Source organism: Elephantulus edwardii, unplaced genomic scaffold, assembly GCF_000299155.1.
Source record: "Elephantulus edwardii isolate Elephantulus edwardi_28Jun2011 unplaced genomic scaffold, EleEdw1.0 scaffold00022, whole genome shotgun sequence".
In the NCBI taxonomy this organism is placed as follows: Eukaryota; Metazoa; Chordata; class Mammalia; order Macroscelidea; family Macroscelididae; genus Elephantulus; species Elephantulus edwardii.
The window spans coordinates 6,333,830-6,352,520 of record NW_006399772.1 but is presented as its reverse complement, the minus strand read 5'-3'; the positions used below and the strand labels follow the sequence as shown (position 1 = coordinate 6,352,520).

Here is an 18,691-nt window from a genome sequence, read left to right as displayed (position 1 = left end):
TTTATTCAGTCAAGTTTACAGAATATTTGTGTCATTTCCCCCAACATCACCCACACAGACAAATCATTATTATATGTTCACTTGCTGTAGTAGGTGGAATATATTGACAATAAATCCCCTTTCAATTTAAGAGTAAACAGTTGCATTGATTGAATTCTGCAGCTTTACAGTTCATTTTTAAAAATTATAATTACATGATAAATTTAAATTCTTTAACTTGGAAATACAGACAATATGTTCGTCTTTTTTAGCTATGTTTTTCTCTCATAAAAATCATGGGAATAAAAATAATATGCAGTGTTTTTTTCAAAGCATTTCTCTGAATGGTTTTTTGCAGTAAAAAAAAATTTTTTTTAAAAAAAAGAGAACTACCAGACAGCCACTAGGCCATTATGACCTTTTTGTGAAATTATATTCACAAGTACTGTTGTTTTGCTGTAATTTGAGTCAAAGCATTTGAACTTAGATTACAAAGAGGTAGTTAGTACCTATTAGCCTTTCATATCATTAAGCTGCTTCAAATCCTACGTTGATCGGTTGTTTTTTTATACAGTAAGGTTTTAAAGTGGGGAGGTTTTAACCTTCCTTTTTTCTAAAGAAGACGCATCTGTTACTCCAACAAGAGAGAAACTTTAATAGATACACTGATAATTTATGTGAGTCTTTCTGAACTTTGGCTTACCCTTACAAACACATCATGTCATTAGATCTCACCTAGTTAAGGTTATCTATCTTTAGGAGCGAAGGTGCTTTGTAAAAATACACATCTCTATAATATACGTATTTCCATTTCAAATGCTATGATTTTACTATTAAAATAACTTTTTTTTAAAGCCTTTTTCACTGCTGTCACCACGGTATCTATGTTAACTGGAAATTACATAAATATAATGAGTCTTTGAAGATTCAATCAACACCCCACATTCCAGCGCCTCTCACCTGTTCCAAGTGAAGAACTCCCATAGGTTCCACTCAAGAGCACAAGTCTACTTTTGTAGTGAACCCAAGATGGGTAGATTAAGGATCCCTGGTAGTGCAAATGCTTAATCACTCCACCACTAACCAGAAGGTTAAAGACTTAACCCCAGTCAACAGCTCTGTGATAGAAAGACCTGGTGTTATATTTTCATAAAAATTATAGAAAGCGTTCCGTCGAAAGTATAGAATCAGTATAGCCAAAATTGTGCTTGATGGTGCCTAACAGATATCTTTGGGGGAAAGGTGGTAAAGCTTCATCTCTCATACTTTGAGCAGCTTGCTAGGTGAAACTATTCCTTGGAAAGGGACATTATGCTTGGAAAGGTGGAGGGTAAGCAAAGGAGAAGATGACCCCCAGTGAGATGAATGACACAGTGACAGCAGCAGTGGGCTTGAGTGTATGATGTGGATAACACAGGACAGGAGAGGGCTCAGATTCATAGGGTTGCGATGGGTCATATGCAACTCAGTAGCACCTAGCAACAATAAGGAGACTAGCAAACACAAATTAAAGCTAATCATCTGGAATCATCATGTCTGGGAAAATCAGTCTTCTAAAAAAAAAGGAACATCAATCTAAAGAACTAAAGGGGGAAGGGGCGAAGGAAAGCCAAATTGGAGATATTTTTTTTTAAGAAGATAACATACTCAGTAGTACACGTGAAACCAGAACAGATTTTTTGTAGGAAAAAATCAATCAGATGGGTAGGGGGAATAAATCATAGTTTTTCACAATTTGGTGGTTAGAGGAAAGGCTGGGTGAAGTAAATAGGAAAGATCCAGTGTGGAAAGCAGTGTACACAAACGTTGTAAGTAAACCAGTATAAAATAAAAATTTTATTTTTTTAAAAAAAAGTCAATCAGAATTGTGGGAAATGAAAAATACATGATAATAGAAAGAAATACAGGGTTTTTAAACAAAAAATCAGTGTGGATATGACTGAGGAACAAATTAGAGAGCTGGAAATTTATGACTTGACTTCTTCCAGAAACAGAATCACTAGATGAGAGGTACCGAGGGCAGTTGGTAAGAGGAAAGGAGGCAGAATAAGTAAACAAGAAGCTGCCAGAGTTGCCAACTAACACGGCATGAAGATAGAGACCTTAGTTAACTCTTGAAACTGTGAGAAGGCATAATTTTATTCTGAACTTCTGTTGACTTGGGGTTTAGTATTGCTATCTTTTCAAACAACTTGCTTTTATATTTAAAAGTATATTTTTTCTGATGTTTAAAACAAAAAAGCTCAACATGTTTAAACCAAAACTAGTTATCTTTGAGTCAGCCCTCTGTGTGAAAGAGTGCAGCTGCATTTCACAGATTATTTTCAAAGACTAATTTTTCAGATAGCGCTGACCTCTCTTCTGAGCTCTGGGTAGACTCAATCTCCCAATATTTCCGTTAATAGGCATTTGTCATTTGCTTCACCAGAGACTCCCTCCCTCTATATGGAAAAAATTGCTCTCAGTGCCTTCATAGACATTCAAACCCCTTTTTAATCTACAGCACATTGACACGTTGCCACACACTTTTAAATTGACGACCGTGCTTAGAAACACATTTTTTTCAATTGTTTGTGACTGCTATTGAATGATGTTTCTTTTTTTCATTAATTAAAATGTGTAGGACGGCTATAGCCGTCATTTGTGGCAGCGTATTAACACCATCTTGCACTTCTGCCCTGTTTGATTGGCTAATAAACCACTGCCATCAAGTTGGTTCCAACTTTTAAGGATCCTTCATCAGGTTTTTGAGGCCTCAAAGAAGGAGACTCCTACCCCCACAGCTGGTAGATTTGAACTAATAACTTGAGATCATGGTCCAATCAATATGTTAGACACTACACCTCCAAGGCCCTTTTTGAATTGCCTAATAGAAGCCCAGAAACCAGCTAGCTGTTCATGCATGTATCCAGGATATAGTTACTGTTCTCCATCTATGAATAAATACAGCTTTATTTCTTAAGTCTCAGGAGGCAAAAAAGAATTAAATCTTAATCGTTCCAAATGATTCCGTTTTGGTTACCTTGACAAAATGTGTGCTAGTGAAGAGATTATTCATGGAAGGTATCAGAGTAGGTTGCTGGCACCTTAATGTTCAGATGTCCACTTCTTGAACACATCTTTATTTTCTGTATGCTTTCATCAGAGGCCCAGCTGAGTAGAACTGAATTTGTACATGTTGTAGTTATGTGCCACCGAGTCGTTTGCGACTCATAGTGACCCTATGTACAACAGCCCTAAACCCTGCTCTATCCTGTGCCAATCTCACTGTCTCTGACACACCCATCCCGATTACCCCAGTCACTGAATCAATCCACCTCATAGAGGGTCTTCCCCTCCTGCGCTGTCCCTGCACTCTACCCAGCATGATGTCTCTCTCCAAGGACCTGTCTCTTCTTGCAACATGTCCAAAGTATGTCAGACGAAGCCCCAGAATCCTTGCCTCCAAGGAGTAGCCTGGTTTAACCCTCTCTAGGTTGAATCTGTTTGTTTTCTTGGCAGTCCATGGTACATTCAGTACTCTTCTCCAGCACCACAGCTCAAAGGCGTCAATTCTCATTCTGTCCTCCCTAGTCATTGTCTAGTTCTCTGATGCATAACAAGTGATTGCAAAGACCATGGCCTGTATCAGGCGCACCTTCGTCTCCAGAGAGACACCGTTGCTCTTGAGTACTTTAGAGAGGTCCCTAACAGCAGACTTTCCCATCGCAATATGTTTTTTGATTTCCTGGCTGCTGGTGCCAAGAGTGTTGACCGTGGAGCCAAGCAAACTGAAGCTGTGAACAATCTCAATCTCTTCGCCATCTATCCTGATGCTACCAATTGGTCCAGTGGTGAGAATCTTTGTCTTCTTGACATTGCGCCTCAGTCCATACTGAAGGCTGCAGTCCTTGACCCTCTGCAGCAAGTGCATGAGGTCCTCCTCAGTTTCAGTGAGCAAGGTCATAGCAGTCCTAAATATCTGACATTTATATGCAAGAGACAGAGTCTGATATCTCAAAAATCACACCTTAGGGTCACAATAGAAGCTCCTGGGTAGAGTGAGAGAAAGTTGTAGGAAATGACTTAAAGGCTTTGTGTTCTTACAGCCACTGGAGGAATCTCTGAAGCTGTAGTCCTTCACATCTGTTAGTGAGCTCTTTCCTATGACTCAGCATTCAGCTAAACAATAGATCAGGTGAACTTCTGCGCTGCTTTGAGTGTGGACTAGCATGCCAAGAAACAGCATCTTGATAGATGGATAAGAGAATGAAGTAGCCAGCAGTTCACTTTCCTTGGAACCACAGTCAACATCCATAGTAACAGCAGTCAGGAAATTGAAAGTCACATTACAGTGGGCAAAATCTGCCAAGGACCTCTCCAAAATGCTAAAAAGAGATTATGTTCATCTTAAGACTGTGAGTTCTTAAAAACTAAGACCTGATCCAAGCCATAGTCTTTTCAAGTTGCTTGCTATCTGATTGAAAGTTGGACTATGAATAAGGATGACAGAAGAATCAATGCCTTTAAACTGTAGTGTTGCAGAAAAGTACTGACTATTCCTTGGACTGCCAAAAGAAGAGACAAGTCCATCCTGGAGAAAGCACCACCAGAGGGCTCTTAGAAGCAAAGATGGTAAAACTTTTTCTCACGTACTTCGGGCATGTTAGGACATGCCAGCCCTTGGATGAGGACATTGTGTTTGGAAAGGTCAGCAAAGAGAGAAAAACTCTCATGGGGGTGGATTGACAGTTGGTGTTTCTCCAAATTCTGGTCCCAACATCCTGTCCCACCCCAATCCTACTGTGATAAAATAGGTGCCTTTAAATTTTGCTCTGAATATGATCTTTTTAAAAAAAAATACTTTTTTTTAAAAAAAAAAAGCTCATAAAAAATAATAGGAGAAAAATCTGAGCACAGTGACACACCAAGAATGACTCAGCGCTAGTGGCAAGAAGCTGCACTGCAATCCCAGAGGTACGTGGTTCAAATCCACTAGATGCTCTGCTAGAGAAGAAGAGGCAACCTCCTCCTCTGCCAGTCAGATCCGATTTGACAGTACACACACCAAAAAAAAAAGTAATGAAAAATATTTAAAAAAATAATGATACAGGCACTGACAGGTTTATAACAAGGCCAGAATCCAAATTATTAGTTATATATTTTTCCATAATGAGTAACACTTAAAATGGACTCAAAATATCTTTATTAACATTTAATGTTATCTAGTAGGGGAAAAGCTAAAGAAAATATAATGTAAATTTATAAATACAACTTTATAACTGCTCCTTTGTTCCAGGGAGGTAGTACCAATGACTTTTAACCAGCAAAAACCAAACTGTGTCTAAACTAAGAGTAATGGCCACTGTAGTGCCATCAGTGTAAATTGATACTTTTACATTAAACAAAAAGAATAGCATTTGTTTAGAACTCTCAATAACACCTTGAGTGTCTCGTTATTTCCCACAAAGTATTTCTTCTGTCCTGCCGCAAAGAATTATGTAACCTCTGATTTAGAACACTTTTCACAGAAATGCTTGTAAAGCTACAAAGGAATTTCATTTAAGCTTATAATTCAATGTAAAGTGATTGAAGGTAGAGTCACAGTCTAAGTGAGTTAATATTATATTACGTAGAGGTTTTTCTTTTTCTTACAGGCATGTCCATTTCTATTGAAGAAAAACTCACTGGCAATTTAAGTTTCATAAGTAATAAAGTAGTGGCTCAGGAAGTTAAATTATGGCTCAAATCTTAAACATAGCAGAAGACCCCCAGCTAAAGAGCAGACAGTTATTCCTTCAGCTAAATAACCCCTTGCTTTTAAAGATTGTTTTTTCCTCTAAGAGTAATGTTCTGTTAGCTTAGGTATGAGAAAATGAAATATAATTGCTATAACTTACAAATTTATTTGAATTGCTATGTTGTCTCATTCCAAAATGAAGATGGCCATATGTTTTCCATGAAGGAAATGGGACATGAACATCTATTGTAACAATAATGTCCCAGGGAGTGTGTTATTTTCTCTCAACAATCTGCCAGTCTGGGTTGTATTTCTGCCTTACTGATAAGGAAGTTTGATACTTGATATTATTCAGAAGTCAGTTTTATTATTATTCCAACAAAAGGGTAAATCAACATGATGCATGTAATGAACAACTAAAGCAAAATGGAACTTGCGTGAAATACAGGGGAACAAATTGAAGAGAATTTGTTTTAATGACGATACGTGCAGGGAAGCCTTCAGAGTTCATCATTTACCTTCGCCTGTGATATGATGTTGGCGGAAAAGCCCATAGATTCAGTGAAGGTGGAGAACCTGTCAGTCAAAGCATACACCTTGCTGGACATCAAAGAACTCATACTGGAGATAAGCCTCATGAATATAAATTAGTGTGGCTGGCTATTTACCTGTGGCACATGCCTTATTAAGTATCAGAGAATGCATCCTAAATAGAGACTTCATGGAAGAAATGATCTTCCCCAACCTCAGAGACTTCATATCGGCTAAATATCTTACGGATTCAGTAAAAGTGGTGTCTTCCAGCCAGGCTTCATTCTACATTTTAGTTCACACCTTAGTTTGTCAGTTTAGGTAGTTTAATATATATTTTTTCATAGAAAATATGTAATATACAATCACGATTAGTGTCTTTTATATCAGTATTTGTACTAAGGATATAAAAACAGGGGGAAATAGAATTAAAATATAGAGCCTTTATTTCCTATCTTCAGATTATTTATATTTCCATAAATCTATAATGAGCCAGAAAGGAGCCATCTGCCAGCCCAAAAACGCATGGTTCAAATCCCCCAGCTTTTCAGGAGGAGAAAGATGGGCAGTCTCCTCCTGTATCATTTACAACCTCTCAAAGCCGGCTGGAAGGTCAGCTCCGAGTCATTTCTGACTCAAAAGCATGTCAAGACAACCTAACAAGATAGGTTTGTATTTTAAACTCAAGTTTATAAAAGTAAAAGATATGTAAAAATTTGATACTTTTATTTTTTGTTTCTAAAAAATTATTAGCATATTACACAATAAATACATTAAAGTGAAAATCAAAAGTTCATTGATAATGATGCCATTCTTCACAAAAAAATATTGGCATATATTCCTTTATAAATGTTTCATGAGCTTCCCCAACTCCCCAGAAAACACTAGAATCACACTTTGCCTGCTATACCACAGCATGATTATTTTTACTTAATAATATGTTGTGAACATCGTTAGTAGTCAATAAATAGAAATCATAATTATTGCTTAAAAGTGGTGTGCCACAGTTTGTCCAACCAAAACCTTATTGATGGGCAAATAATATTATAATAAGCATTCCTGTACATATATGAAATCTTTATATAATGCTAATTTTTATAGTTACTGTCAAATTGCCCTTCAAGTGATATCTCTGAATATCTTAAAATAATATCTTAAAGGCATTGAAATATAAACTGATTAAAATAATTAGTTTATTCTCAAGGTGTCTGAAACAAATGATAAAAAAAACTATTAGCTTTCCAGTGATGAAACTCCTTTAAACTATTTTTTATTTCAAGAATAGTTACCATTTTATAGAAGAAGAAATGGAGAGTCTTATTTTAAAAATACAAATTAAATATTACTGTGACCTTGCTATCTCTAAGGAACAAGATTGCCTTGGGCATTTTATTGACTAGAAAACTTTTTTCCCTTTGTTCCAGCTTCACCTTATTTATAATAAATAATGCATGCTACTTTATTTATAATAAATAAGGTAGGACTTTTGTTTTGGTGGGGTGTTTGGTTTTTTTTTTTTTTTTTAGAATTAGTCATCAAAGAGTAAATTTAATTGTTTTTACCATAGTGAACTCTCTCCCCAAAGCAAGCATTTCTTCAAATGTAGTTCACAAGGAATTGTGTTACCTTGGGAAAAACACAATTTTAATAATAGAGAAATAGCATTCTTTTTGAGGACAATTTTTGCCTGATCTTAAAAATACGACTTAGACTAGAGATTCTTCAAATAACATGTGATGGACTCAGATATTTGGTTGTGTTGTAATTTTGCTTCATTTTATTATGTCAGGACAGATCCAGCATGTAGCATTGTTGTAATTAAAGATCACCACAGTTTATAATCTTACAGGTCAAGATTCTGAAGTCTAGGGGAAGAAAGGCTTGTCCTGATAGGCCTCTTCATTTGCTAGAGTTCCAGGAACCCCTCACATATATCATCTTTTTGGTCAGTCTTGAGCTGTATTAACACAAAAACTCATAAAAGAATGAGCTTGTGCCAAAACAGGATCTTACTGAATTTTTAATAAATGCAAGATAATTTATTCAAAGCAGTGAGACTTTGATAAAATGATTCCCGCCCTTTTCCAGTTTCGTTCTTTCCAAATTAGACACAACTTTCCATCTCACTTAATTGTAAATATCTGGGATTATAAAGAAAATTGGCATATTTGTGTTATCTACCAGCAGGGTGGGAGAGGCAAAGACTAATAGGAATGTGTAAGTAGATAGTCAGACTTTAACAGTAAAAAATGAATATGTGTAAATTTAGCTCCACCTCTCTATGGCAGGAATCATGAGAGTAATTAACTTTGGTTAATCTAGAAGAGTTATTAGTTTAAAAGTAATTATTAGGGGAGAAGGACTACTAGCCAGTCTCATTTCTCACTTGAGTAGAAGATTCTTTCCATTCATGACAATTTCACCGTTTTCTGTTTAATTTTTTCACTTTGAAAATACTCCAATGTGGATAGATGCCTACAAGGCGTCCTCATCTGCATCATTTATAACTGTACCTTCCTTTGTGGATCACCGGGCTGAGTGCTTTAATTGAGATAAATGGAGCAAGTAAAAGACCAGTGAACCAGGGTGAGATTTTCTTGTCTGAGTCAAGAGAGGGTCCCTGGTTGATTTACTGGTGGCCAGGGCCATTAAAGCTGCTTCAAAAAGTTAGCCAGGGTGTTCCTTGAATGATTGATCTAATCTGTTCGAATTCCCCCAAATAGACATTTTTCTAACATTTTAATTCTGTTATAAACTGGTTGGTTCAACATAAATCATCCTGACACAGTACCCTCTTTAGAACTGTAACTACTGAAATAACAATGAACTGGGAAACAGATGAGCTGTATTTTGGAGTCATGCAGGTGGTTTAGCCTTGGGCAAGCTTCTTACCTACGTGTCCCAGTTTTCTCCATCTATAAGCAACTTGGTGGTGTGAATAGAGTTGGGCAAATGAGACATGAACAGAAATGAATAATAGAGAGACATAAAAGTTCTAAAATACCAAACACAAATTTCAAATATGGGATTTACCTTATAAAGTATGCTGTAACATGATTAAATTTGTATATTGCAATTTCTTATGAGCTCATCTTCAATGGGTTTGCTTATTTCTAGTGCAGATCTCAAACACTTTTGTGTAGTAGAAATATTTTTCCGGAAAGGTTTTGCAGTTGGGTTTGCAGGCACCCTTGGGGCTTCTCTGGTCCTGTATTAGTTTTTACAATTTCATTTTGAAACCTGGTTCTGATCACATAGTTGGCACACTGTGTGCATTTAAATGTTTACTTCTCTAGGAAACCTATGATTAGAGTGGAATTTTATTAAATGAGTGTTCATCCAGGAAAGGACAAAATTGACTCTAAAAAATCAAATCTCTATGTGCATCACAAACTTTTTCCAATAGGGTGAAAGGAAAAACCACAGACTGGGGGAAAAACATTTGGCAGTGACATTTCAGACCAAGATCTTGAGCCTCCATAAGAAAAAGACCTCAATATCAAAATGGTCAAAAGGCATGAAAGACTCTTCACAAAGGAAGACATTTGGATGGCAAACAAACACACACAAAAATTTCAAGGTCACTGTCAATCAGAGAGATACAAATCAAAACAACAATGAGATACCATCTCACCCCAGAAGCAGTAACAAATTTCGGTAGGACAGCAAGCAATAAATGTTGGAGAGAATGCAGAAGGATTGGAATTCTCATGCGCTACTTGCAGAGCTGTAAAATGGTACAGCCCCTCTGGAAGGCAGTTTGATATAGCCTCAAAAAGCTAAATGCAGAAGTCCCTTATGACCCTATATTCCACTGCTGGGAATATATCCCGAGGATATCAGAGCCGAGACACAAACAGAGATATGTACACCTATATTCATAGCAAGGTGCCCTGGTGGCCTAGTGGTAAAAAGCAGTGCCGCAGTCCTGAAGTCATGTGGTTCAAATCCATCAGCTGCTCCTTGGGAGAAGGATGAGCAGGCTCCTCTCATGAGGTTAACTGTCTCTGAAAACCCCCTAGAGAGTCAGCTATGGATCAGTTCCAACTTGACTGTATACAACAGCAACAACATATTCATATCAGTGTTATTCACAATAGCAAGAAAATGAAGAGAACCCAAATGTCCATCAACAAACAAATAGAAAAACTGTGTCATAATCACCCAGCACAGGGTGATTGAAGAATGAAGTATTTGTAAAATATGACACAACCTGGCAGAGTCTAGAGAGCATTATGTTGAGTGAAATAACTCAGTCACAAAAGGAAAAATACTGCATGCTGAGCTCTGGTGGCCTAGTGCCAAGAAGCTGCACTGTAGTCCCAAAGGCATGTGGTTCGAATCCTCCAGCTGCTCTGTGAAAGAAGAATGGGCAATCTCCTCTCATGCAGTTACTGCCTCTGAAAAGCCACTGGAGGGTCAGCTATGAGTCGGTTCCGACTCCATGGTACACCCCCACCACAACAAGATAGTTTCTGTGGCAATAGGATGGTAACTGGGAGTTGAGGGTAGGGTGAAGAACAGAAATGTAATGGATAAAGAAAGAATACTACAGTAATGAAAGCAAGGGAGGGTCAGCTTGGGAAGAGTCAAATAAAGGCAAAATGGCTAGTGCCAGAATGATGGAGGTAGAAGAAGTATGAGGAAATCACCAGGACAGCAGAGATTAGGAGGGGAATGGGGGTGTGTGTACATATATATAACATGCAGTGGGGATTTGAGACATGGAGATAAAAGTATGGTCAGTAGTAATTAATTAAACAATTTACAGAAAGTATTGAATAAAACAAAATGTACATGAATTGAGCAATGTATATGACTGTATAAAAATGAATGATGGTATAAATATATATATATATTTTTTTTAAAAGATTGCATGAAAATCATTCATGGAAGCAGCAGCCAAGAAATCAAATTATATGGTGAATTATTATGTTGGGATAACATTTTTTAAATCAGAAAAATGAAAAAAAAGTCTGTACCACCCAGATTTTAAAATTATTTATTACTGAGTAATCTCTGAAGATTTCAGCTCATATTTAACTCTCAGTGGTTCTTCTCTGTTTGAAGGTGGGACATCTTGGGAGCGGTCATCGGTACAGAATGTGGAACGGTAGAGTCTGGTCTATCTATAGTCTTCCTCAAAGATGGAGAGAGGAAATTATGTACTCCGTACATGGACACTACCGGTTATGGGAACCTGAGGTTTTACTTCATGATGGGTAGGTACATTTTTAACACCCTTGGTTGACCGAGGTCAGATTCTAGACCAGCACCTATTCTTAAAGAAATAAAATTGTTCAGAGTCTACAATGTAAAATGAAAATATACAATTATGGGTTGTTGTGGCAGAGCAGGAACCTGTGGTGTTTACATCTGCTTCAAGCCAGTCCTGCTGGAATCAGTCCTAGAGAGTCGATCTTGGCATGCCATGGCTCAGTCTAAAGACAGAGAATGTGCATAGAATCACTATGAGCCATACGTCAACTCAACTGCATTTCATGGTAACTATACTTTAATAGTCACGGAGCAGAAGAGAATGGTAGAAAAAGTAAATACAGGGCAACTAACTTGCTGTCAGCTTCTAGCTTCCCAGAAGGCACTCATTAAAGTGAGTCATTTGTTTCTGTGGCTACAATCCCACAGATGCATAACTTTTAGAGGTAAGACACTGAGAAAGGGTCAGGTTTTTTAAATATCTGCTTTCTAACATTGCATCTGTATGTCAACAACACATTTAAAAAAAAAAGACAAGACCTGTTTTCCTCAAAATGCTGTGCATTAAATAAATATTTGAGTAAAGGTTTAGAAATACTCAGGGTTGAAATTTGTGACCGCTCATTTATTTACTATAGTCAACAAGAGTCGCAGTTATGTGCCTTTTACTGGACATCATTCCAGAGATGTGAGTAGGTGTCACATGGCTTCTTTGTTGAGTTACTGGAAAAGCATAGGCAACACCTGGAAGTGAAACAGGAAAAAAACATTATCTACCCTTTGAACTTCAGAGCAAGATGTTGACTCACCAGCACAAACAGGTCTCCTGGGTCTCGGCTTCAGCACTATCCATTTTATTTTTTTTTTTCTTCATTCCTTCCTTAACCTTTTTTGCTAATCACACGACTCACAGTTGTGTGGCAAACTTCAGACTGTAACCTTTCTTCACGCGCATTGTCTGAATGATGCTACCTTATCGTCAATAATGGTCTGTTTGATACAGGGAAAATATGATCTGTAATAGGGTGATATTTCTTTAACTGAGCATGTAACACTCCAAATTTGAAATGGTTTGTGTATCATGCTCACTTTCCTTAAATATTTAAAATTCAAACTGACTTTCCTTTTGTTAAGAGTGAATCTTAGAAGCTCTTGTTGTTATGTGCCATCGAGTCAATTTCAACTCATAACTACCCCATGTCCAATAGCTCTGAAACCTGCCCAATCCCAAGCCCACCTCACTGCCTCTGACACACCAACCCTTATCTGTCATTCCGTCTCATGAGGTGTCTTCCTCTCCTGCACTGTCCCTGCACTTTTCTGAGCATGATGTCATTCTCCAAGGACTGGTCCCTCCTGGCCACATGCCTAAAATACGTGAAATAGAGCTTCAAGATCCTTGACTCCAAGCAGAAACTTAGTTTCACCCTTTCCAAGACAGACCTGTTGGTTCTCTTGGCAGTTCATGGTATGTCCAATACTTTTCCACAGCGTCACAACTCAAAGGCATCAATTCTTCTTCTGTCATCCTTAGTTATTGTCCAGCCCTCTGATGCATAGCAAGAAATTGAGAAGACTAGATCAGGCACACTTTAGTCTCTAGACTGACATCATTACTCTTTAGGACTTTGGAGAGGTCTCTGACAGCCAACTTATACATACCAGTTTTTAATAAGCATTCACACGTTCTAATTTAACTATTTTCTCTTTTTACTACTTTTAAAATATATTTATTCTCTTGGCTTTTCAGAGCTAATCAATCCCATGATTAAAATATTCAGTGTCTTTATATGACATTAAGTCATCTCAAATTTTTTTCTGGAATGAGGCAGATTATTAACTAATAAATTAAAACACAATTCACTGTGGTTGGAAAGAATGAGTCCAAAGAAATATGTTGGCCTAAAGTAAAGCATCTCTAGTCATTTAGGGAGCAGGGGGGGAAATAACAAATTTCTAGCATACATAGAAAGACTGCAGATGGTACCTAACTCACAAAATGTTTTTATCAAATGGCTAATACATGCAAAGCACTTAAAATATGGCATGATAAATAGGTAGACACATCTTATCATTATAGTTGCAGATAACAAATTTATTAAACAGTGCTATGGCCATCAGGGCATCTAGAAAATACAGGAACCCAGAGACAAGTAGCATGAAAGTGTAGAGCAGCTGTGGGTAATTACTTGGAGAGATTAGCTTCAAAAAGAGAGAGCATTTCAACTCAACCCTCAAAGATGGTCATTATTTACATTTAAGAGAAACTAAGCCCACATTTTGAGAAAACACATGTTCCAGGCTCGTTGAATTTCTCAGTGTAACTGAGTAAAAGTATGTGAGATGGAGCTAGAAAAGCAAATTTAAGTGTTCAGTTGCTTTTTTCACTGGGCACAGGAAGCCATCCTGTAAATTTTCTAATAGGCTTGCATCTGGATTTTAAAAGGATAGCTCAGCTCTGATAGGAAAGTGAAATCAGCTCATTGCTGTCAAGTTGGAACCATCTCCTAGCTGACCTTCCTAAAGGGTTCCTTTCTCCTATAGAGCAGCTTGTAGGTTCGAACCACTGGCATTTGGGTCGACAGTGCACCTCCTTACCCTCTAGGCCATTGGGAGACTGTTCGAGGTAAGGTTGCCAAATTTAGGGGGATATATTGTAATTTATATATGTTGTTGTTATGTGCCATCGAGTTGCCTGCAACCCATAGCAACCTTACACATAGCAGCTCTGAACTCTGTCCTGTCCTGAGCCAATCTCACTAATTCTGACATACAAACCTCTGTTGCCCCAGTTACTTTATCAATTCCTCTCATCTGGGATCTTCCTCTCCTGCATTGTCCCTCCACCCATCCAAGCATGATGTCCTTCTCCAAGGACCGGTCTCTCATGGCCACGTGCCCAAAGTATGTGTGACAGAGATTCAAAATCCTAGCCTCCATGGCGACATATGGTTTCACCCTCTCCAGGATGGACCTATTTGTTTTCTTGACAGTCCATGGTATTTTCAAGACTCTTCTTCAGCACCACAATTCAAACACATAGATTATTATGTAATATAAATATTTATATAATGTTGTTGTTGTTGTTATGTGCCATCGAGTCGTTTCCGACTCATAGCGACCCTACGTACAACAGCCCTAAACCCTGCTCTATCCTGCGCCAACCGCACCGCCTCTGACACACCCATCCTGATTACCCTAGTCACCGAATCAATCCATCTCATAGAGGGTCTTCCCCTCCTGCGCCGTCCCTCCACCCTCCCAAGCATGATGTCCCTCTCCAAGGACCCGTCCCTCCTGGCAACATGTCCAAAGTATGTCAGACGAAGCCCCAGAATCCTTGCCTCCAGGGAGTAGCTTGGTTTAATCCTCTCCAAGATAAATCTGTTTGTTTTCCTGGCAGTCCAGGATACATTCAGTACTCTTCTCCAGCACCACAGCTCAAAAGCATCCACACATATGTAATATAAATATATGTAACTTTATATTTTTGTTTATATATATTTTTGTTGTTGTTGCTGTTATGTACTGTCAAGTCAGAACTGACTCATATCTGGCCAGTGGATGTAGGGATACCAGTGACATACTCATTTCAAGGTGGTGGTGGTTGCTTTGTGCCTCAAATTGGAGCTGACCCTCTAGCAAGTTTTCACAGGCAGTATATTGCCCAGGAGAAGATTGTGCATCCTTCTCCCACAGAACATCTGGTGGATACGAACCTTGTGTAGTTTTTTACCACTAGGCCACAAGCGCTCCCTGTTTGTATTGAATTTCAAGGTAATAATTTTTTTAAGTGTAAGAATGCTTAGAACTCTAATCTGGTGTATTACTATTTATTGGCATGTCATGCTGTAGAAGGTTATTGAACTATTTAACACACCATGGACTGCTGAGAGAACAAACAGCGCTGTCCTGGAGATGATGAAGCCAGCTTGCTGCTTGGAGGCAAGGATTCTGAAACTCTGTCTCACATACTTGCCCTTGATTTGTGTAACTCTGCTGAGAATATTGCAAAATCCAGTTCAAGTTCTGTTTGCTTTTCTCATATATTGTCATTCAATGAACACTAATTGAGAACTAATATTCTGTGCTGTTCTTGGTGCCAGATTGCAGTAAACATGACAGAAATGAATGTGACGTACAATCTGACATCATTCATTCATCCATACATTTATGTATTTAATGCTTATTCAACAAATATTGACTGAGAATCTTCTGTGCCCTCAGTTCTTCTAGCCACATGTTCATCTCTTTTCTCTGAAAATGTACTGCATTTATGACAGGATAACACAATTTAGTGTTCATTATCATTCTCTAAATATACTAGTCTTATTTTCTGGTTAAATCATGAATTTTTGGAGATCCCCTTCTAGCCTAATGTCCACATAATCAATCTTTAACAGAATTACTTTATGGCTGTACATATCTTTAAATTACCTGAAGCATTATATAAAATACTGTAAGACTGGCTGTCCACTCCAGTTTTTTTATTGACACCTTTCCGTGCCTTAATTACTGCACATGATACCCGATTCATCCTTTCCACATCCTTTCTCTTTGAGGGAGCTGCTGTCGCTGAAACTTCACAGAGCTGATAAACCAGCCGCAGAGGGACCTTTCAGATAAAGTCCATCATCATTTTAAAGGCCTGGCTCCCTTTGGATTTTGTCCTGTCATTCTGAGTGGGTGAGGTTCCCAGGTGCGGTCAGTCGTCTATGACAGGCAGGAGTGTTTCAGGAACTGCTGGGAAGGCAGCAGATAGGATTTCCAGGGGGCTGATCAATGAAATGAGAGAGACGAGAGATAGGACAGTTCCTGTGTCCATGGATGTCCTACACTAAACCTCTACTACTTACTCTAACCTTTACATTTCTTTGTTCTTTTTAAAAGGACTTAGGCCTCTGCTCAGTGGTCAAATGGTACATTTTTAAAAACCAATTTTAATATCCCTGTGAATCTTTTTTTGTTTTGTTTTTAGTGGTGTTAAGACATAAAAACTAAGATAAAGGCAATGTGCAATAAGTTGATCAGACATTATAATTAATTTATTACATAAATTGTAATTAATATGCTAAAATGTGTATGAGTAATTGAATGAAAAACTAATTGGAGTTGTAAACTTCACTCAAAACAATCTCATTTAAAAATTCTCTCTCATTCTGTGGGTTATTTTTTTACCCACTATTCTTTAGAATCACTTTACAAGCTATACTTATCATAACCCTGGAATAAGTAGTGAAATGCTCTCAAATTTTATCTCAAATGCCAGACTTTCTCTTCAGATTTGAGTTCTTGAGCAATGAACAGCTACTGGGATGAGTTCTACATTATTTTAAGACTCAGTTTCTCTCCTCATAGGCCAGATGTTCAACTCTGTAAATATTAATTATATTATCAGTGCATGTGTTTAACATGTAATATGTCATATCTCAATGTTTTATGAATATCATCATCTGAGACTTGTAATATGTCTTAGGACTGGTAAAAATTTCAGGGAAAATATAACAAGTTTACGTACAAAATTTACCATTTAATGTTAAAACTATAACTATGAAGAATTGGAACGTAGCCACTCTTCATCCTCTCTTGACTTCAGTTTTCCCATCAGCAAATTATGTATTAAGTACTTTGCTGAAAATGTTACTGTGAATGAACAAGAAATAACCTTTGTACTTCATTTTATCCAGTTATCGGTAAGTTTCAGATATTATTATTCTAAAGGAACCCTGCTATTGAGAGAGTTTGGTGGTTTTGTGGTGTTTTTTTTTAAAAAAAGTTGTTGTTCTTGTTGTGTACCATCGAGTCAGAGCTGACTCATAGCTGGCCCTCTGGTGGGTTTTCAGAGGCAGTTAATTGCATAGGAGACAATTGCCCATCCTCCTGTTATTAATACTCCAAGTATCTGCCCCAGAAGAAACTTGGCCAGGGCAATGTTGGAAATAAGTTGCTAGCTAGAGTTTCTCATGAGTAACTCGAATATAGAATCAACCTGTCCTGAACTAGAATATTCCATACACTTACAAAGATGTATAGACCAGATGTAGAATCTATTTTGCCATAGCTTTTCTCAGTGTGACTTAACTAATAGCTTATAAATGCCCTGAACTTTCCAACAAACATATTAATGGAAAGAGTATGTCTACTAAACCCCCACCTTCTCTAGCTCAGCTAGATGTGCTAGAAGCAGGTTCACTTCCACAACCCTCGGTCCTCTCTATCCTTGTAGGAGCTTGGGTTTTCAAGTCAGGTACTGGTTTCTATGCCATCAAATCAACTTTATGGAGTACTTCCACAAATGTGTGTTCAGATATTCCAAACAACTTTTTAATTAGCATAAGAGAATTTAAGGACACTTGCACAGCATAATTGCAGTAGTATATTTTGAAAGTCAAATATAAATAATTTGTTACAATATTAATTTAAATTGTTGGATGTGGTTTTAATTAGGAAGGTGAACTAAGGATATCTTGGGTTTTTTACCAAATCTGATTGGACAGCTGGCTAATCAGAGTAGGCTTCAAAGATAATATTAATGGAGTCACTATAGTCAACTGCTACCACTCATCTGTCAGTTTGTAGGACTGTGCTGGCTTCCATGTGTTTGTGATGCTAGAAGCTATACTACTAAGATTTCAAATACCACCAGGGTCACCCATAGTAGATAGGTCACAATGGAGCTTCTAGACTAAGACAGCCTAGGAAGCAGGATGAGCCATTAATTTCTGAAATTATGGGCCATTGAAAACCAACCTATGTTATAATAAATTGTTATCAGCACAATATAATTTTGGAAGCTGAAACACTCAGATTGGAAGACACTTAAAACACAGCTGGAAGAGCTGCTTCCTGAAAGTCAAGTCTGCCTTAGTGATGTGGGTGGAGCAGAGCTTTTGGCTTGGTATGCTGAGGTAGCATGATTTACAATGAGATGAAGCCACTACAGACATCTTGGAATTCACTGATACAAATAGAAAAGTGGTGTTTTATCAGAAAGAATAAACAATCAGAATAATCATATTGTGCAGTTTACAAAGTGTAAGTCTATGAATATTGGTGGTGGTGTTGTTGTTATGTGCCATCAAGTCGTTTGCGACTCATAGCGACCCTATGTACAAAAGCCCTAAACCCTGCTCTATCCTGTGCCAATCGCATAGCCACTGACACACCCATCCCAATTACCCCAGTCACGGAATCAATCCACTTCATAGAGGGTCTTCCCCTCCTGCACTGTCCCTCTACTCTGCC

The 18,691-nt window shown here is 37.8% G+C and overlaps 1 protein-coding gene across 2 annotated transcripts in view; it reads left to right on the top strand.

The window, feature by feature from the left end:
- The window catches only part of RELN (reelin), a 633,193-nt gene that overhangs the window by 387,054 nt on the left and 227,448 nt on the right, over positions 1-18,691 (top strand). For both annotated transcript variants that reach the window (XM_006882611.1, XM_006882610.1), the window contains exon 12: positions 11,300-11,451. In XM_006882611.1, the coding sequence (XP_006882673.1) occupies positions 11,300-11,451 (152 nt within the window). The remainder of the gene's footprint in view (positions 1-11,299; positions 11,452-18,691) is intronic.